A 23,008-nucleotide genomic window follows, 5' to 3' on the forward strand; every position below is an offset into this window, starting at 1 on the left:
GTCCGGTGCGGTTAAGGGCCTAACATTTTGTTTTGCAGAAAATGAGGCACGAGGTCCCCAGATTCGGTATGGTATCCAACATCCACCCAAGGTTGCTAAGCTGGTGGGAAGATCTTCATGGTAGTGATCAAACCCTCGTCCGCAAGTACTTAGGGAATTTACCCTCACTTCTAGAAATCCAACCCAATAACAAGATCATTGAGGCTGCCACTTTATTTTGGGATGGTGATCGATCAGTGTTCGTTTTCGGAGACTTGGAAATGACCCCTCTGCTAGAAGAGATAGGGGGCCTAGCTGGTATCCCTTGGGAAACTCCGGGTTTGCTTATGCCGGAGAATCGCAAAAGTAGAGGCTTTCTTAAGATGATGAGACTCAAGAAAAACCCCGACCTTTCTTGCTTGAAGGACTCCTATATACCCTTCGACTTCTTATACGAGAGGTATGGCCACAGCAAGTCCTATCGCACCTACATGGACGAATTCACCCTCACCTCTTTGGGGCATATACATAGAAGGGTGTTCGTGTTCATGTTTTGCTTCTTGGGCATGATAATTTTCCGTATGAAGAAGGCTAGGATCCACACCAGACTAGCCATGGTGACCAAGACCTTAATGGAAGGAATTGACGGGCAGTCTTTCAGCATAGTACCTATGATCATCGTTGAAATCTATCGAGCCTTGGGAAAATGTCAACAAGGGGCTCCGCACTTCGAGGGTTGTAATTTGTTACTTCAGCTTTGGCTTATAGAACACCTTCAGAAGGGTGACTACAGACAGGAAATCATACGCAGGGATTGGGATGACCACGTCCCTTTTCATCACCCAAAGCGAATGAACTTCACGCCCAACATATTCGCTCAGCCAGAGGACGCCAGTGGATGGGTAGAGTTGTTCGAGAATCTAAAAGAAGAGCAAATTCAGTGGATGTTCGAGTGGTTCCCAACAGGGGAGTTCATTATCCGTTCTCGAGACGCACCACTCCTCATACTCATTGGCCTGAGGGGAACTCATCCTTACGTCCCCCTCCGAGTCATGAGGCAAGCCGGAAGGAAACAAATCATACCCAGGATAGAGAGAATGAGTCACTTCAGAGGCGACTTTCAAGATGATGACAGCCCGCACAGGTGTCACGCTCAGCATATATGGAACTGCAAGCTCATTTTAGGGAAGGAGTCTATTGAACCAGACAGGTATCATGCCGGGTGTGTGCCGCACTACACAGGTTGGTTGGAAGATGATCACATTGGTTTGAGTCACCCAGGGTTTGTCCATGGTCATAGGCTTATTGATGAAAAGACTGCAGCAAAGGTTAAATATAATCAACTGCGCAAAAGGATGCGAGAATGCGAGAACGAACATTGGGAAATACAAGAAGCCCACGAAAAGCTGATCAACGAGTGGAAAGATATGGTTGTCAACGCCAACAACCGGCTGGTGTATCTGGAACGAGGCTTAGTGGAATTGGAAGGTAAATTTCTGAAGAGGATCGACGATTGTCAGAATGCTGAGGGTAATGAAGGTGGGCACCTGGCCCGAGCTTACTTGCTGCCGGGACTGCGCGAGTTGGTGCAGCTGTACGAGGGAGGCAAGAGTACCGAATCTGGGAAAGGTCCTTCTGGGACCAAGTAGTAGGACTCTTATTTTCTGCTTTCATAATGTAATAAGGCCATTGGCCATTAGTGATATTTTTATCATTCAGTTGTTTTAAGACCCGTCTTGTTTTTATCAATAAAATGAGGCATTTAGCATTATAAGTTCTCCAAATTTAATTTGTCGCTAGGCTTACCTCGGGCACAATGAGGCACCTAAATTAGGAAGTGATTTATATTCCAGCACAATGTGTTTAAATATTGCAATATTATTTATCAGAATCCGCGCTAACTTTTTACCTTTTTGTTTTTTTCCTTTTATTATTTTTATTCCCATCCCCAAAGGTTAGTTCGTGCATTCTGGCACCATCAGCGTACTCAACAAGATCCAAGGGTCCTCCACCACCTCCTCCTCAAAGTCCTACCAGAAACAGGAACAAAGGCAAAATGGGAGATACAAGTTCTAGAAAGGAAATCGAGGAAACCTCTCAGAACGCTTCAATCACTAAGGAAACTGCTGCTCATCTTGAGCAAACTTTGCTGAGATTTCGAGAAGAATTGGAACAAATTCGAAACCTGGCAAGTCTGTCAATCACTCTTGCCGCTGCTGATGCCAACCACCAGAACCATACTACACCACCAGCACAACCCGCTCATGCCCAAGCCTGCAACACCTGCAACAACACTCCACTACACGTTCCTGAAACACAAAATACCACAAAAGACCATAACACTCCAATATTTGTGGACACCATGCCACATTACAGTCAGCCAATCGCCAGTGCAATCGAGACAGATGACAAAAACTCCCTCATTCAGAATTTGGCCGCTGAGATCAAGAAGTTGACTAGCCGGGTCCAAGATTTCGAAGATAACAAATGTGTTAAAGGGTTAAATTATGAAGATCTTTGTGTTCAGCCAGATGTTGAGATCTCGGAAGGGTACAAACCTCCCAAGTTCGAACTATTCGACGGTACAGGTGATCCCAGGGTCCACCTCAGAATGTATTGTGATAAGCTGGTAGGAGTCGGAAGGGACGAGAAGATTCGCATGAAGTTGTTCATGAGGAGTTTAAAGGGTGATGCTTTATCATGGTATATTAGCCAGGATGCAAAGAAATGGACTAGTTGGGTGAACATGGCATCTGACTTTATAGATCGGTTTAGGTTCAACACTGAGAATGCGCCAGATGTGTTCTATATCCAGAATCTCAAGAAGAAGCCCACAGAGACCTTTTGCGAGTATGCTACTCGTTGGAGGTCAGAAGCTTCTAAGGTCAGACCGGCCTTGGAGGAAGAACAAATGAACAGGTTCTTCGTCCGTGCTCAGGATCCGTAGTACTACGAGAGGCTGATGCTAATAGAGGGCCAAAGGTTCTCCGACATCATCAAGTTGGGAGACAGAATCGAAGAAGGCATCAAAAATGGTATGGTCACTAACCTCGAGGCATTGCAAGCTACCAACAAGGCTTTACAGTTTGGTGGCTCATCAAAGAAAAAGGATGTGAATTCTGTGATAGCTGCGCAAAGGAACAACTCCCCTATGAAGTACTAAACCTATCCCTCAGCTCCACTCACATATCAACCTACCCTAAATTACCAAGCACCATCACCCACCTACCAAATTCCATCACCTGCTCCACCACCTACGTATGAACCCGCTTCACACAGATATTCCCAACCCGCACCTATATACCAAGCATATAACTCCCAACCTTCTCACTACCCATCACCTCCTACCCATCAAAACTTCCCTCGACCCAGACCAAACTTCGACCGTAAACCTCCCAGACAATATACCGCCATAGCCGAGCCAATTGACCAATTATATCAAAAACTCAAGGCAGCTAGTTACGTTACCCCTATCCCAGCCGTAACTCCAGAAAATCCTTCCTAGTGGATCAACCCAAACAAGACTTGCGCATACCATTCCGGGATGAAGGGCCATACCATCGACGAGTGTCGCTCGTTGAAAGACAAGATTCAGAACCTGATTGACAACAAGATCATTATAGCAAAGGAGCCCGCTCCTAATGTCCGCAACAACCCTCTGCCTGACCACGAGGGTAGAGGCATCCACATGATCGAGATCGAAGATGATTGGGACCCCAAGGGGTCAATCGGGTTGATAGCTGAAGGAGACGAGTCTAAGAAGCCAATAGTTACTCTCAATCCCATTGTTGTCCAAATTCAGCCCTCTGAGGGCGATGTGGTAAATGTGTCTGTACCACTCGAGTTTGAAGCACCACCTTCAAAGGCGCCGAAACCAATTGAGGTTGAGTTCGGAGTTCCAAGGGCGCCTATGCCATTTAAAATTACTGTGTTACCTCCTAAGGCACCAATTCCAATCTCCATGACAGACGTAACCCTGTTCAAGACAAATGCTATACCTTGGGATTACACCGCTGGGCTAGAAAGAAGGGAAAGACATATACTGGGGAAGCGATTGCCGCACAGGGCATGACCAGGACAGGTAGGGTATACACCTCGGAACACTTGGCTGAGTCCAGCAAGCAGGTCTACGGGCGGGCTGTTGAAACTGGACCTGACGACCTTTGGAGGAAGGTACAGGCCAAAGAGTACTCGGTCGTCAAGAAACTGAACAAAACGCCAGCACAGATTTCCATTCTGGCTCTTCTACAAAGCTCAGAGGCACATAAAACTGCCGTAATAAAAGTACTGAGTGAAGCTTATGTTCCCAGCAACATAACAGGAGGCGAAATAGCAAACATAGTGGGGCAGGTACTAGAAAGCCATAAGATCACCTTCCATGAAGATGAATTACCGCCAGAAGGGCTTGGTCACAACAAAGCGTTGCACATCACTACGCAATGCGAGGATCACTTTGTCACCAGGATTCTAGTCGACGGGGGATCCAGCCTCAACATTTGTCTGTTGGTAACTCTCAGGACATTGGGTAAGGGATTGCACGAGATCAAAGATGGGGCTATCAGTGTCAAAGCTTTTGATGGATCTCAGAGGTCCACCATTGGAGAAATTAGCTTATGCCTGCATATGGGACCCACCTGGTTCGATGTTGAGTTCCAAATCATTGGCGTACCAGCGTCCTACAATTTGTTGCTAGGACGACCCTGGATCCACGCCGCTGGGGCTGTGGCGTCAACTTTGCATCAGGCTGTAAAATTTGAATGGAATCATCAGGAAGTAATCATTCATGGCGAGGGTAGAAACCCTATATATAGTCGCCAGGCCATCCCGATGATCTGAGGTAGAAGGAAAATCGGTGAAGAAACATACCATCACATCGAGCGAGTTAACACCATAGACAAAGACAAGTGGTGGGATAACAAAATTGAGAGCATCCTGAATTGGAGCGGGTATGAACCCGGAAAAGGACTTGGTAAGAACCTGCAGGGTATCACCAAACCTATCAAGCTGAAGAAGAACGGTACCACTTTTGGCCTAGGGTATGAGTACACTTAGGAGGAGTTCAACCACTGGTCACCCCCATGGCGCGGACCATACCATCCGCTGGAGAACCCTATACCTCAGTTGGAGCAGATTTTTCAGCCAGCCGACACTTTGTACGGATCAGAGGAAGATGAGGCACTAGCAGCAATAAAGAACCTATTTCTGGAAGATGATATGGATTGTTGTGCTATCTTCGAGGAGGAAGTGGAGGAAGGCCCTTCCATTCAAGCTATGAACCAAGGAGAGCACCTCGCCAATTGGTCAATCAGGACCACCAGTGCCCGGAGAGCCTCAGGGTAGCAAGGCTAAACGACGCATATGCATCACACTTTACTTTAGTTGATTTTACTTCTCCGCATTGTCCTTACTTTTGAAAAGAGCTCCGATGTTTTAAACGATTATGAAAAAGCATTTTCCAAGTTTATCTTTACGTTTCTCTCTCATTTATTTTCTCTACCATTTACTTTATTTTACACAGCATTACTATTACATATCTTGATGATGAACCAACAACTGTGACTTGCAATAAGACAGTGGGACAAACGGATATAGACTCAGAAGAGGATGAGATACCAGAAGAGGTTGTCAGGGAGGTCAAGAATTTCGAGAACATGCCCAAGTCTAACTTAGACGAAACTGAGGTCATCAATTTGGGGAACGCAGAAAATGTCAAGAAAACACGTATCAGCATACACTTGTCAGCATCAGAAAAGGAAGAATACACAGAGTTTTTGAAAGAATATGAGGATATATTCGCTTGGTCTTATGATGATATGACCGGTCTCAGCACATCCATCGTGGCTCACAAGCTGCCGACGAATCCGGCATGCCCACCAGTCAAACAGAAACTCAGAAAGTTCAAGCCAGACATGAGTTTAAAAATCAAAGAATAGGTCACCAAGCAAGTCAAAGCCAGGGTTCTCAGAGTAGTGGAGTATCCAACATGGTTAGCCAACGTTATGTCGGTACCGAACTAAATGGGTTGAAGCAGCATCATACAAGGCAGTCACCAAGAAAGTAGTAGCAGATTTCGTCCGAGATCGTATGGTTTGTCGGTTCGGGGTTGCGGAATCAATCATCACCGACAACGGCTCTAATCTCAACAGCGGCCTGATGAAGGCAATGTGCGAAACATTCAAGATTAAACACAAGAACTCTACAACTTACAGACCTCAAATGAATGGAGTTGTAGAAGCAGCCAATAAGAACATCAAGAAGATACTAAGGAAGATGATCGAAAAGCACAAACAGTGGCATGAGAAGTTTTCATTCGCCTTACTGGGTTGTCGTACCACGGTCCGCACATCAACTGGGGCCACTCCCTACATGCTGGTTTATGGTACAGAGGCGGTCATCCCCGCTGAGGTAGAAATTCCTTCCTTAAGGGTCATACAAGAAGCAGAATTAGATGATGCAGAATGGGTCAAGAGTCGCTACGAGCAGTTAGCCCTCATAGACAAAAAATGAATGAACGTTGTTTGTCACGGTCAATTATATCAGAACAGAATGTCCAGAGCCTTCAACAAGAGAGTCAAGCCAAGGAAGTTTACACCAGGACAGCTGGTATTGAAGAAGATATTTCCATATCAAGATGAAGCCAAAGGGAAATTCTCTCCTAATTGGCAGGGTCCGTATATGGTGCATCGGGTTCTAACAGGAGGAGCCCTTATTCTCGCAGAAATGGACGGAGAAGTCTGGCCGAAGCCTATCAACGCAGACGCAGTGAAGCGATACTACATTTGATCATATGCTTTTCTTTCATGATGTATTTTGAACTACACCTGACCTGATTCTCGTTTAAGAGGGGATACATATGCAACCCTATGGGTTCGGTCACATTTTAATAAAAATTCCATCTTTCCCCCCGCTATTGGAACTGGGGCAGAATTTTGAGGAGGGCCCTCAAAATTCTGGGATTTTTCCGCGTTCAGTCATCCAGCACAGCCGTCAGCAGTGCCAGCCTACTAAACTGGGGCAGAATTTTGAGGAGGACCCTCAAAATTCCGGAGCAAGCGAGGTTGCCGTGTCTTGAACCACGTTGCAGTTGTTGGTTCATCCCGAAATAATCAAGGAATTATTTTTACCTATATATACATGCACTTGCCTTATATTCACTAGGTCATGCCCGAATATCATTTGGATCACATCGTTTAGCAACGCTACCCCAATGATACGCAACAGCAAGAGTCGGAGGATACGAACTAACCTCCCCCTATAAAACTCACAATTTTTCTTTGGATGCAGGAATTCAAGCAACGAATCAAAGTACATTTGCTCTTCAGAATCAAAAACCCTCCAGAGGGTCACTATCCGCACTCGACACTCCCCAACAGTCTTATAGTGCAAACCGCCCACCAGAATTCAGGCCGCAAAAGCAAAATGCACCCACTCTTTAGAGTCGAAACTCCCAAAGAAATCACTCATTTCACAAAAGTCTACTATCTACACCCAGCATTTCCCAGCAGTCATGATAGCGCAATCATCTATCAGCTAAGAGAACTTACTACTGTTCATTTATTTACATTTCTGCATTGCATAAGGCTACTTGCTGCCTTTCGAGACTAAGCTCTGTCTCCATTTGCATTTTTCATAAGGCTACTCTCTGTCTTCCGAGGTTAAGCTCTACCTCCATATTGCATAAGGCTATCTATCTGCCTTCTGAGACTAAGCTCTGTCTCCATTTGCATTTCTGCATAAGGCTACTCTCTGCCTTCCGAGGTTAAGCTCTACCTCCATATTGTATAAGGCTATTTATCTGCCTTCCGAGACTAAGCTCTGTCTCCATCTGCATTTTTGCATAAGGCTACTCTCTGCCTTTCAAGGTTAAGCTCTACCTCCATATTGCATAAGGCTAGCTATCTGCCTTCCGAGACTAAGCTCTGTCTCCATCCGCATTTTGCATAAGGCTACTCTCTGCCTTCCGAGGTTAAGCTCTACCTCCATTTTGCATAAGTCTATCTATCTGCCTTTTGAGACTAAGCTCTGTCTCCATCCTGCATGGCTGAAATATCGCCACTTTATTTAAATTCTCGCTACGGCTGAAATATCGCCTCCTGCTTTTTAAATTCTCGCCTTGGCGGAAAAATTGCCACCCTTGCATTCATTTGGCTGAAAGATTGCCACCTTCTCATGGGCTGAAAAATCGCCAACTTATTCAAAGGCCTCATAGTTCGGAGGCACCATCTGCATAGCCCGAGAACATCATTTCATGGCCTGCGAATCTTTATTTTATGCTCTTCATGGCCCAGGACATCATAGTCTGAGGACGTCATCCTAACCGTCCAAAGACAGCATTCATGGTCCAACGGGAACTTGCATCACGTTTATATTACACAAATATATACGCACATCACGCACTTGCAGGTACTCCGGCTAGCAAACGGCCGTCTCAGCAGAAGCGATCCCGCTCCAGTTTTTCCTCAACCGATTGGAATCCAAACGCCTTTTCAAACTTAACCATTGTGCCCATCTTTTTGAATCTCCATTGACACATTCCGTCGATGTTTCCTGAACTACATATGGCCTGATTCCTGTAAAACCAGGGATATGTAGGCAGCTCAGAAACCAGAGAATGGTCAAAATTCTTTTACAATCGCCATTTCCGGTCAAAATTGGCCATCTTGTCTTTACCCGACAACTCTTTCATCCTCCTCGGGTAAAGAGGGGCAGTTGTTGATACCCAATTTTTTCCTATGTATTTTTATACTCAAAATACTTTCAAAATAGAATATGTATGCATATACAAGCACGCCCAAAGGCTTTGGTATTTTCCCAAATTTTTAAAGATTTTTAAAAAAAACAATTTATGGCCTATTTTGCACTATAAAAAACAATAATTATTCCCAAAACTTGTCATTTTGGCGAATAATTTATTTTATTCTCGCATTTACACAAAATATAATTTACATGATTTTTGCATAATTTTACAAGTCCATTTAATATTTTTAAACTAAAATTGCATAAAATTACAATTTTAGCCTATTTCTATATTTAATAGCATTTGTAATCAAAAAATCATTTCTAATATTTTTAAATTAGTACTTATGCATTGCTTATTAACTAAGTATTTTTAATTTTGATTTTTAAACATCATTTACTATTTTATAAAATTCAAAATGGGGAGAATTGGCTATTTAAATTGTAGCCCTTGTTATTTCAATTTTAGCCCTAATTCCAACCCCCAATTACACTACCCAATTTCCTAAATAACCCGACCCAAACCCAATTAATCTACCCGCCCGGATCCCTATTTTTAAATCAGGACCGTTGATTGTTTTAGTTAACGGTCCACGTCTCCCTTCCCATAATTAAACCAAAGACACCCCTAACCCTAATCATTCTAACCAAACCAGCCGCCCCTGAAACCCTTTCGTTCCCAAATGCTCTCAACCACCCCTGAAACCCTAGTCCTTCTCCGACCATTTTCCGACCTTGTTTCACCGGAAACCATGGCCTCCCAAGCTTCGTGCAACCTATACTCACCCCCACACCCTTCCATGCCCCTTTTGTTCAAAGATCGAAGTCTGATTTTGAAGACCACCGACTCAGATCTCCTCCAGCTTGAGTTCTATGGCCATGTCCGGTCTCTCTCCGGCAAGTCTTAGCGTTGTGAGTCTGTTTTCGACTCAAAATCAATCCGTTCCAGGCTTTCTCGTTCTCTAGGGTTTTCTCTGAAACCCTAAGTCTCCAAGGTTTTCTTCTTTGTTTCTCTTTAAGATCTACTTCAGATCTACATTATTTTCTAAGATTTCAAAGTGCTTTCCACATTTTTTTTACCGATTTTGTTTTCGAACTGTTCCTCTTCTTGAAACTTAGGGTTTCTCCGATTTTGTGTTTTATTTTGCTCTATTGTGATCTCTTTTACTTTTGCTATAATTCCTAAGTATGTTCTACTATGGTTCCAATGTGTTTTCTCTACCATGTTGTTTCTAGGGTTTCTGAGTAACTCCTTCACTGTGTTCTTTGCTTGCCTTATGCTTTTCGTGAATGTTTGTGTTCTTTCTGAGTTTATCTTCACTTAGCTTTCTTCTTTACACTCGAGATGTGATGAAAACCCTAGATTTTGGGGGTTTTCTGAGTTTTGTGTGTGATTGTCTGCTGCCTGTTTAATTTCATAACCCTAACTGTTTAAACTCGCCTCATGCTTCTGATTCTTGCTAAGCATTGCAAGAACTTCTAATTTCATTTCATGCCTATGTTTTTCTGCTCGCTGATTACATGACTATTTTGCTAATGTCAGCCTCGCATGTTTGAATTTGTGCATCTTTTTATAGTCAGACTTCCCCTTTTGAAATAACCCTAATTTTGGGGGGTTGATTTCCTATGAGCCTATTTTGATTCTCCCTTTGACTGATTTGGACCCACTTTCTGGCTAAATTCAATACCAATTTGAATCCCTGTTTCCTTAATTTACTGTGTGATTGGTGATTCTTCTTGCCTTATTTGCTTAAAATCGTGTATCTTTCAAAACTCTATATATATTTACCCTTTATTTTGCAACTTATTCTTGATTTTCTTTCCATAAATGGAACTCTGTTTATTTACCTTAAGTCCGACTCCTTAATTAAAGGGAGTCCTTCCCCTAATTGATTGTGATTTGATACTAAGGTTATTTTCCTGCCTTATTTACTGCTTACTTTCAAACTATAAAAAATCCCACCCCTTTTATTTCAAACACGAACAATCTCAGTTCAACACACACACACTAAGCTCTCTCTTCTCTTTTCTGCTACTTGTGCTGCTGTTTGTGCTTAGCCGGCTGAAAGCCAAGGCTAAAGTATAGAACTCTATTTGCTTGTTCTGCTGTTTGACACTTGCAATTGGTAGGCCTCCACCATTTAAATAATGTTCTCTACAACTATGTGTTCATTTCTCCTCTCTACGTGATCCCCCTCGACTACATGTTTTCTAGTACTAATTGACCATACACTAGTCTGTTATACCTTTCTGCATATTGCTGCTGTTATGTTTTCTTATCTCTCCTGGATGGTTGCTTTCATCTGATTCCCTTTCCCTTTAACCCCTTTGTGTGTGAGTATTGTTTCAGACTAGGGTGGCACTCTATTGCCACCCCTAGTTTAGAACCAGGTTGCTCTAAACCTATACTCAAATCAATCCCTTTCCCTTAACCCCTATCATGTGTTGAGCTTGACTCAGGTCTGGTGGTGTCCTAATCACCATACAGGCCTAAGTCTGACTTTCTCAAGTCTGCTCTTATTTGTTCAAGCCATGTAAAGGGTCAGGGGTGTGCCAGTCTTACCCATGGCTGGGTATGACCAGCCTTTTACTTTGGTTTCCTCAATTTCCCCTTCACTTTACACTTACTCTTAGTTCTTTAAGTTCTGCCCCCTTGGGTAAGCCATGCTTTGGGACCCTAGAGCTCCCTCTGAACTTGGATGCCTGAGGGTTGGCACTTCCACAATACACTATTCTGTTATTATATCAATTATTCAGAATGTTAAGGATTGCCTGGAGTTCTTGAAGCTCCTTGGAACTTTGAAAACATTCTGAGTAAGAGAAGGCCTCTGAATCTGGAATCCGGATTTGGTGAAAGACATGTTATTGGGCATTAAGATTGAATTAGGCTGCTCGAATCTAGCTGTAGGATGTGATGTATTTCTGTTTACTTTCTTTCTTCTGGTTCTGTAATACTCTTGTAAAAAGAACTTGGGGAATATTAGTAAAGGGTGTGGGAGGGGTTTATATTGCTTGCATGAGTTAAAGGGTAGAAATCATGCCTATAGGATTTTAATGCTTTCAATCACCTAGATACCATGCCTATAAGATTAATGCTTTCAATCACCTAGAGACCATGTCTATAGGCCTTTACATTCCTTTAACTCAATCATTTAGAAATCATGTCTATAAGATTTAATATCGCAAATCAGTAGAAATCCTGCCTATAGGACCTAATAATCGAATAACCCGTTGCACGTAGAAATCATGCCTATAGGAAATGCATGAAAACGTTAGGCAAACTGTAGGGTAATCAAATACTCATTTTTTCTTAACGGCTTAATAACAGGTATAGATATCCTGCCTATTTCAAACTCGCCTAATCTGTATAAGCAATAATCTGGAAATTGGATTCAGCATTTTCAACAAACTTGTACTAATCTGTTTATTGCCAGAACTCTTACAAGTCTGCAAAATTCTCGATTTCTTTTTTTTTTTAAACTTGCATCTCTCTTTGCTAAAACGGTTTTCAATCTTCTGCTTAAAGAAGCTATTATATTCAAAACAGTATTCAGTTTGTTCTTACTTTTAAAGTCGCTTTACTTTCGAAACTCTTTTTCATAACTCTACTGTATTTCAAATCTGCTGATTTCAAAGTCAATTCCGAATTTCTGCAATCTCAACTATCTGTTTTAATCCTTTCTGCATTAGGCTTTTCTGAAATCAGTACTTTCTAAATAATTCATTTAAAGTACTTCAATTCCTGACAATTGGATCCGAGTTGCCTAATGCAGACCTTTTATCTAATTCTATGTGTTAAACTAATCCGTCCGCCATTTAAGTTTTAATTAAAGACCAAACCAGTATATGCAAGACATGCTAAACTAATTGTTATGTGATTTACGGGGTTTTATGTGAGCCTTGCATATTTATTTTATGCCCCGCTTATTTGTTATTTGTTTTGACTGGCGTTATAGTATTTTATCCTTTTAAGCTCCATATATGCCTCCATCCCTTTCCTCCCTTTAGGATTAGAAGTCCAAATGCCTCGGGACTGATAGGCTGGGACGGGTACTAGCATGCAATAAGTAAAACGAAACTCATCGCGTTTAATACCCTAACGGGGTGGGAAGGGTAGAATATGGAGATGATGACGGTGCGCTAATATCTCGTGCGAGAATGATTGCTGGGTATTGCACCAAACTGATTCATATTATATTTAAACCTAGGACCTCTTTTTCCTTCTTTAGTTATCAATGTTTTCTTAAATTAGTGTTTTCTTCAACTAAGCTTTTCTCTTTTCAAAATCACTTGTGTCTTTCTTCTTTCAAAATTTTTCAACTTGTTTACACTTCCTATGTGCAAATTTTGCTTGTTTATTCATATTCTTAAAGTCATAACTAAGCACGGCCGGGAACCACACTAGTGATTCTTGAGGGGTGCCTAACACCTTCCTCTCGAGATAATCTCAAGCCCTTACCCGAACTCTGGTTTATCTTTCAAAAAATCCTCTTTTTTTAAGTGTCCTAATGCACTATAATCATTAGGTGACGACTCTTCAAATTCCATATCCCGATTCCTCGAAAGGGGAATAAGAGTTGTTTTGCCCATAATGTTGTAAACCCGATTTCGCCTTCTTTCAGGAGGGAAAAGGGAGCGTCGACAGAAACCACGCAAGCTAGAACCCGACTGGGCTCCAAAATATCCAATCTCACAAACTGGATGGCTAAGGACTGAACATCCATCGCCATAGGCCTCTCCGATGCTGGTAAATAGGCCAAACTCCCCAAACTCTCTACCCGGCGACTCAAAGTATCGGTCACCACATTGGCCTTGCCGTGGTGTATAGAATAGTGATGTCATAGTCCTTCAACAACTCTAACCACCTCCTCTGGCACAAATTTAGATCCTTTTGCTTGAAGAAGTGTTGTAGGCTCTAATGGTCAGTATAAATCTCACAAGGCACACCGTATGAGTAATGGCGCCAGATCTTCAGGGCGTGAATAATGGCAGCTAACTCAAGGTCGTGAATAGGGTAGTTCTTCTCATGTATCTTCAACTCTCTGGACGCGTAGGCAATCACCCTACCGTCCTGCATCAACACCACTCCGAGGCCAATCCTCGAGGCATAACAATAGACTATATAAGGCCCCGAACCTATAGGCAAAATCAAAACTGGGGCTGTAGTCAAAGCTGTCTTGAGCTTCTAAAAGCTCGCCTCACACTCCTGCGTCTATTGGAACGGAGCAGCCTTCTAGGTCAACTTGGTCATAGGGGCTGCAATCGATGAAAACCCCTCCACAAAACGATGGTAATAACCCGCTAGGCCAAGGAAATTGCAGATCTCTGTAGCTGAGGATGGTCTGGGCCAATTCTACATGGCCTCTATCTTCTTCGGATCCACCTGAATACCCTCACTCGATACCATGTGGCCTAAGAATGCCACTGAACCCAACCAGAACTCACATTTCGAGAACTTAGCATATAACTTCTTCTCCCTCAAAGTCTGAAGCACAGTCCTCAGGTGCTGCTCATGATCTTCCCGACTCTGGGAATACACCAGAATATCATCACTAAAGATAATGACGAATGAGTCAAGATACAGCCAGAACACACTGTGCATCAAATGCATAAAAGCTGATGGGGCATTGGTCAGCCCAAATGACATAACAAGGAACTCATAATGACCATGCCGAGTCGTAAAAGTAATCTTCGGGATATCTGGCTCCCGAATCTTCAACTGATGGTAACCTGAGCGCAAGTCAATCTTAGAAAACACTCGTGCGCCCTGAAGCTGGTCAAACAGATCATCAATACGAGGCAAAGGATAATGGTTCTTTACTGTAACCTTGTTCAACTGGAGATAATCAATACACATACGCATAGAACCATCCTTTTTCTTCATAAATAAGACAGGAGCACCCCAAGGTGATACACTGGGCTGAATAAAACCCTTATCAAGCAATTCCTGTAACTGATCCTTCAACTCAGGAGGAGCCATACGATACAGAGGAATAGAAATGGGTTGAGTGCCCGGCAACAGATTAATGCCAAAATCAATATCTCTATCAGGCGGTATGCCCGGAAGGTCAATTGGAAACACATCAGGAAAATCTCGTACTACCGGAACTGAATCAACTGAAGGGATATCAATACTGACATCTCTCACATAAGTTAAATACACGTCACACCCCTTATCGACCATATGTTGAGCTTTAAGAAAAGAAATAACTCTACTAGGAGTGTGATCTAAGGTACCCCTCCACTCAACACGCGGTACACCTGGCATAGCCAGCGTCACGGTTTTGGCGTGACAATCAAGAATAGTATAATGGGGCAACAACCAATCCATGCCCAAGATAATATCAAAATCTACCATGTTGAGCAACAATAAATCGGCTCTAATCTCAAAACCACTAAGAGCAACCAAACACGACCAATAAACGCGGTCCACAATAAGAGAATCTCTCATAAGAGTAGAAACATAAACAGGAGAACTCAAAGAATCTCGAGATACACCCAAATGCGGAGCAAAATAAGAAGACACATAAGAATAAGTGGAGCCTGGATCGAATAGAACCGATGCATCTCTGTGACAAACCAGTATAATACCTGTGATGACAGAATTAGAGGCAACAGCCTCGGTACGGGCAGGAAGGGCATAGTATCGGGCCTGGCCTCCCCCTATAGGGAGACCTCTACCTCTCCGACCTACACCTCTAGCTGGCTGAGCAGGTGGGGTAGCAACTGGAGCTGTAACCATAGCCTGAGAACTCTGCGGGGCACGTTGTGGCTGAGAAGTCTGTGAAGGTGCACCCTTCCCAAGTCTGGGGCAATCCCTCACCATATGATGGGTGTCACCACACTTAAAACAAGCTCTGGGAGGACGTGGTGGTTGTGACTGGCTCGGGCCAGGTCTGCTGGACTGACCTCTGAAAGCACCCTGCGTAGGAGGCACACTAGATACCGAAGATGCATAATAAGGCTCCTAAGGTCTAGGAGGAGCTGGAATACCACTGGCTGCTAGAAGAGCTGAATGAACACGGCAACTCATATAACCCCTACCATGACGACCTACTGCTGGGGCACGGACACTAGAGAAATGGCCCGACTCTCGAGACCTCTTGTCCTCCCTCTCCTCTCTCTTCCTAGCATGCATACCCTCAATCCTCCTAGTAATGCTCACCACCTGCTGATAAGAAATATCCATCTCCAACTCATGAGACATGCCAGACTTGATGCTGGGAATAAGGCCCCCAATAAACCGACGAACCCTCTCGCGAACAGTAGAAACCAAGGCTGGTGCATGCCTAGCCAAACTGGTGTAACGGACAGCATACTCTGAGATAGTCATAGCACCCTGGTGCAAATGCTCAAACTCGGCACGCCATGCGTCCCTAAGGCTCTGAGGAACATACTCCCTCAGGAACAGATCTGAAAACTAAGTCCAAGTCAGTGAAGCAGCCTCATCTGGACTGTCTAACTCATAGGTGCGCCACCACTCATAGGCGGCTCCTCGAAGCTGGAAAGTAGTGAAGGAAACCCCGCTCGATCCTGATATACCCATGGTATGGAGAATGCGGTAACTCTCATCTAGAAATCCCAAAGAATCTTCCGATGCTAGACCACTGAATATAGGAGCCTTGTACCTCTTGAACCTCTCAAGCCTCAGCTGCTCCTCCTCGGAAGCCACTGCCCTGTCCTCGGGCTGAACTGTCACTGCAGGCGGTACAGGAATAATCTCAGGGACCTGCTCAACATGTAATCGCTTCTTAGGAGTGCGGGCGGCGGGAGTCTGTGCTCCTCCCTTGGTCTGAGATGTAGCTGCAGCAAAGGGGAGCAACCCTACCTGGTCCAGAGTGGTGTATATGCTCATGAACTGTGCCAAAGTCTCCTAAAGAGCTGGAGTAGTAGTAGCAGTAGGCGTGTCAGGTGCCTGGACTCCGGCTGGAACTGCTGGTGGTACCTCAGCGGCAGCTCACACAGGTGCTCTTGCTACACCACGTGCGCGTCCTCGGCCTCTACCCCCACCCCGGCCTCTAACGGCTGCAGTAGGGGGCACGGGTGCCTGATCATCTCGGGTAGCACGTGTCCTCACCATCTGTGAGAGAATAGAAGACAGAAGTTTAGAATTGTGATGTCAAAATATCGCACGACAAGGAAATCAAATAAAGTGGAATTTTCCTAACCGTTACATAGTCTCTCGTAGATAAGTACAGACGTCTCTGTACCAATCAGCGAGACTCTAATAAACCGGCTTGTGATCCATAACTCCTATGAACCTAGAGCTCTAATACCAACTTGCCACGGCCCCGGTTCACCCTCCGTGAACCATCATGACGGCACCTAGTCCTCTATGACTAGGTAAGCCTAAATTGCGGAAGATAACTAAAATGTGGAATAAAAACAAAATGAAGAGTGATAAAAACAGTGTTTAAAAGTGTCGCTCGGCATATACAACACAACATTCTCATAATCAAATACACTATCCCAAAACCCGGAAACTCACGGAACCACAAGCCTTTGAATGTCTAAGAGTGTCTAACTCCAGAATATCTAACAAAGAAAAGAAAAATAGAAGGGAAAATGTTAAAGCTAGAATAGAAAGGGACTCCTCGGTTTGCGGACGCGGCAGATGTACCTCGAAATCTCTAGAGCAGTTGCCTCACCTCACGGGTAATAAGGCTGAGTCACAGTACCTGGATCTGCACATGAAAAACATGCGCAGAAGGGGCATGAGTACACCACAGCGGTACTCAGTAAGTGACAAGCCTAACCTCGATCGGGTAATGACGAGGAAGGTCAGGCCCCTACTGAGGTTAAATAAATATAAAGATCAACAGTATATAACAAAACAGTATAAATAAGTACAGTAGTAAAATAACACAGATGTACAGGACAGCAACAACTATACAGAAACAAGGAAAACACGGAAAAGAATTACATCTCAGCACCAATAATAACAATCGGGGATCTCCTAGGATACCGTCATGTAGTCCCATATGTACATATCCAATGGATCTCCCAGGATCCCATCCCATAGTCCAACTCATAGTGCGCGGGGATCTACCGAAATCTCGTTCCGTAGTCCCAAATGTAAATACCCAGTACTAGGGGAATCTACCGGGTGCATTTCCATAGTTTCATATAATTGTGCAAGGGGATCTACTGGAATCCCACATCCGTAGTCCCAAAATAAACAGACAAGGGGCAGCTACCAGAATCCCACATCCATAGTCCCAAAATAAATACACAGCAGCAATAGGAAAATATACAGAAATGGAAAAATTTCATATTAAGGCAACAAGTGATTCTAGCCTAGCATGCTGCACAGAATTCAGGTAAGGCAAATTGAGCAAATAAAGCAATTAAGTCACTTAGACATGCTTTCCTAAACTAACAACAGGCTTAATAGTGCAAGTAATAGAAATAGGAAAGGAAACATACTAGTAATTACTTAAAGAAAATCAGATTTTCAACAATTAGCACAAGTACGCACTCATCACCACGTACAAGGCATTTCAATTACCAAATATACCAATCCTAAGGGGAAGGTCCCCCACACAAGGTTAGACAAGCCACTTACCTCGAACCGGCTCAATAATCAATTTGAAACCACGCTCTTGCCACGAGTACTCAACTCCAAATGGCCCAAATCTATTCAATTAAATTTCATAACATAAATAACACTTCAAATAACTGATTCTACAAAGAAATTCTAAGTTAATACGCAAAATTAGGTAAACTGACCAAAATGCCCCTCGGGCCCACGTCTCGGAATTGGGTAAAATTTATATTTCCAGAATCCTCACACTCTCCCGAGTCTAACCATATCAAAATTATCTCAATCCAATGTCAAATCCCCAATCAAAACACAAATGCTTGGTCTAAGAACTTTTCCCCAATTTTCATACAAATTCCGAAATTAAAGGATGAGTTCATGTTTAGATTAATGGGTTACAAGAAAAAAGGAGTTTAAAATTGTTATCTAATTGATATCTCTGAAAATCCCTCAAAATCTCGCTCAAATCCGAGCTCCCAAGCTTAAGTTGTAATAAAAATGGCTAAACCCTCGATTTTGAAATCTTATATCTACCCAGGCGCGTTCTTCTTCGTGAACGCGAAGCTACTATCGCGAACGCGATGCACAAAAGTCCTGCTGGCCAATTTCCTCTTTCGCGAACGCGAGGTCCACTCGCGAACGCATAGCTTACACCGGAAGACCCTACGCGAACGCGAGGACTATGTCGCGAACACGAAGACCAACGGGTCCTTACCTTCGCGAACGCAGGACATCATCGCGAACGTGAAGCACATTTCAGTTGTTTCTCCCAGATGCTCTACGCAAACGTGAGACCCCCTCACGAACGCGATGAATGTTTTCTCTGCAACACAACAACAAAAAATCTGCAATCTTTCCAAGTCCAAAATTGGTCCGTTGAGCATCCAAAACACACCCGAGGCCCCCCGGACTTCAACCAAAAATTCCAACCAATCTGAAAACATCATTCAAACTTGTTCCAACCTTTGGAACGGTCAAAACAACTTCAAAACACCTATTTTTCATCGGATTCAAGCCTAAGAATTCCAAAAGCTCTAAAAATACGCTTTCAATCAAAAAATCTATCAAACCTCATCCGAATGACCTGAAATTTGCACACACGTCACATTCAACACTACAGAGCTACTCCAACTTCCGAAATTCCATTCCGACCCTCGGAACAAAATCTCACTATCTAACCGGAAACTTCAAATATTCTACTTTCGGTATTTCAAGCCTAAATTAGCTACGAACCTCCAAAATACAGTCCGAACATGCCCCTAACCCCAAAATCACCCAACGGAGCTAACGAAACCATCAAATTTCCATTCCGAGGCCGTCTTTACACTGCTCCAACTACGGTCAACTTTCCAACACTTAAGCTCTCATTTAGGGACTAAGTGTCCCAAAACTCTCCGAAACTCAAAACCGAACATCCCGACAAATAAAAATAGCAGACTTGGGGAAAGTAGCTAATAGGGGATCGGGGCGTTAATTCTTAAAACGACCGACCGGGTCGTCACAGTCTCAAGCAAACTAGCGTTTTTGGCTAGCAAGAAAAGAGCTACCAATTCATTCCTTGAAACTCAAAGATAGTAAAAAGTCATCCTCAACAACTACAGAACAAAACATTAATGACGCAAATATTATCATTAGAATTGCAGGTGATACAAAAAATGCAGAGGCAAAAAAGGAGCTATTATGGTTTGACTTTGATATAAGAGTGAGAAGATGAATAATAAATATAGGCAGTAAGCAATGATGTTTTATACTTCAATACCACATAAGAGGTGGTGTGATTTGTGTATTATCCAATTTTCACATGCACTAGATTATAGAAGGACATGGATCTTCTATGTGTTCCTTAAACTACAGTTGCAGAATGAGTAATGTAGAAAGTAAAGAACACAAGTATTTTTACGTGGAAAACACCCAACTCAAAAGGTAAAAAACCACGACCTACTTCCTAGTAGAAGTTTTCTCAAACACTTCACTGCAACTCTGAGCCAATAACAAAGCTTACAAACTCTTGCAAACCTAAATATTAACTCTAACCCTTGTAGCAACATGCCATAGGTTGTTGCTACTACTTCAAGTTAACTCTAGCTTGAATGATACAACTTAAGTACCTAGTGCAAATGCATCTAAGAAAACTGAAAGGTACAATTCAAAATGCCTACTACACTTTTAACTAGAAATAAAAACAGACATATAAAACTCTTTATGAAACTGGTTCTTCAATCTGGTTCGTGTAGCTTCAGGTTCACACTCTTGAATGTCAAGAATTGCTCACAAAATGTCTTGCTATTTTGCTCTCAATTCTTGCTTTTACTTATGTTCATGTGCTCATCTATAAAAGAGAACAATACTGATATATGCTGTCATCAAGTCGTCCGCATCTTCATCGTCAAACGTTATATTGTCACCATCCAAGACTTGGCAAACTCGCTTTCTGTGAGTGACAGTAACTTTTGATGTCTTTTTCGTGGTTGTGTATGTTACTCCATTGGCTTCATCTCCTCCGGTTATGACGTTGACTGTTCTCTTTCGTGATGGAGTCTTTGGGGGTTCTTGTCTGTTTTTCATGTATGATTGTCTCCCTTTCTTACTGAACAGATCAGTAAGGTAACCTTGCTTCAGTAAATGTTCAACCTCCCCTTGCAAAAGCCTGGAATATATTGTTCTATTGCCATGGCCATTGTGAAACTTGCACCACAAATCTGGGTTCCTTTTGTTTTGATCTGATCTAATCTCTTTCGGTCATCGCGCCTTATCTCCCATCCCTCTTAGATAAGCCACCAATTCAGAGGTGCTAATGTTAAAGCTATAATCTTCTCTTCTCGCTTGAGTACCAGAATCATTGCTTCAAGCATCTCGCTCCTTTTTTAACCTGGATGAAGAACTCGCCTCTTTTTTCCTTGATCTTGAATCAAATCATGCATTCTCTTATTTAGATCAAAAATCTCGCCCCGCGGGTCCCATGTACGGCTCGTACCTATTTATATTGGACCTTCTCTTTAATTCCGAGCGTCTCGAACCTGGTCTTCCGTTAACCATTGGCTGTGTAATCGTATCTTCTTCTATCCGTAGCTTCGTGATGTATCGATTGTATACATCATTCCAGGTTGTTATCTTAAACTTTCCTTCAACCTCCTTATGGCTTTTGAATTTTTCTTGTTCAAGTTTCTCGCGAAAGCTATAGCTGCCCAGTTATCAAGTACTCGCGGCAGCATTATCCTCTCTCGTTGGAACCTGTCTACGAATTCTCTGAGCAATTTTGTACTCCTTTGTTTAACTTTGAAGATATCTTTCATCCTTTTTTCAAATTTTTGAGCCCCCGAATGTGCCTTTATAAATGAATCTGCAAGCTCACCAAAAGAATCAATGAAATTTTCAAGTAAGATAGAATACCATGTTAACGCTCCTTTTGTGAGAGTTTCACTAAAAAATTTAACCAAAACCGATTCAATCTCCTGCTTGGTTAAATAATTGCCTTTCACGGCAGAAGTGAATGCGGTTACGTGATCCCGGGGTCAGACGTCCCATCATATTTGAAAAAATCAAGCATTTTAAACTTTTTGGGAATCGGTAAAGGTGATGCACTTGGCTTCCATGGTTATTGTGAATACTTGTCAATATCTACACCTTTGATCATGGGAGGTACGCCCGGTATTTGCTCTATAAGCTCATTTTGCTTTTTTAGTTGTTTCTGCAAAGTTAGCACTAAACTTTGTAAACTAGAATTATTTGGTGTACCTGACCCTCCATCGCGAGATTCATTGAGCATTTCTCCACTTTCAGAGTTACCAATTCCCGAACGCGGATTATGTATACATATAGTATACATAATACAGTCAGATCTCTCTATAACAGCATCCCTAGATAACAGTCATTCATTATAAAAGCTAAGTTTTTCTCAGAACTGATTTTTTAAGTTATATTTTACTTCTCTATAATAATTTTTTACCTATAATAGCGACGACCATATTTATAGCAGAACACTCTTTGTAAAATGACCCCTCTATAACAGCCATATAGAATTTTCATTATTAATAATAATTCTAAAAATATGCATATAATATTTTCTATTGAAAAATTTTTTATTCTGAATAATACATAAGATTTGAAGGTTTGCACATGATATTTTTTTTATTGGACAAAAGCCAAGATAGAAGATTCAACTATTAAGTACTTAGATTGCCTTCAAGGGAAAGCTATCGAATACCCTTACACTAAAAATTTGGACATAAATATTTTCCAATTCAAATATTATATCACTAGTAAGAGAATGAATCTAGGAAAGAAATTGCAAAGTTTTTCGATCAGTCTTGAAAGAATTTATTTTTCTAGTAGCTTTAAAATGTGTGACTTAGAGATTAATCTTTGTACGTATAGAAATTGCAAAGTTTTTCGATCAATCTTTGTGCCTTTGATCAAGGGAGGTACGCCATGTATTTTCTCTATACGTTCATTTTGCTCTTTCAGCTGTTTCTGCAAAGTTAGCACTAAACTTTGTAAACTAGAATTATTTGGTGTACCTGACCCTCTATCGCGAGATTCATTGGGCATTTCTCCACTTTCAGAGTTATCAAGTCCCGAATACGGATTCCCCAAGTTGTTGTATTAACTGGTGCTGGAGTTTGTGCAGCTTTGCGTAATCCTCTAACAAAGCCTGTAGTGCTTCATTCATATGTTCTGCAATCAACTGCTTCAGAGCATCCTGCTCAACGGTTTATCAGCTCCATGTTAACCATCAGTGCGCGAAGCAGACCT

The 23,008-nt window shown here is 42.5% G+C and overlaps 1 protein-coding gene across 1 annotated transcript; it reads left to right on the forward strand.

Moving 5' to 3' along the window:
- Positions 1-4,047: 4,047 nt before the first annotated feature.
- On the forward strand, positions 4,048-5,912 carry LOC138879946 (uncharacterized). Its single transcript, XM_070159595.1, has 3 exons — positions 4,048-4,752; positions 5,110-5,279; positions 5,498-5,912. Exons 1-3 carry the CDS (start codon positions 4,048-4,050, stop codon positions 5,910-5,912), a joined length of 1,290 nt encoding a protein of 429 aa, XP_070015696.1.
- Positions 5,913-23,008: the final 17,096 nt, after the last annotated feature.

Source organism: Nicotiana sylvestris, chromosome 10 (genome assembly GCF_000393655.2).
Source record: "Nicotiana sylvestris chromosome 10, ASM39365v2, whole genome shotgun sequence".
Taxonomy (NCBI): Eukaryota; Viridiplantae; Streptophyta; class Magnoliopsida; order Solanales; family Solanaceae; genus Nicotiana; species Nicotiana sylvestris.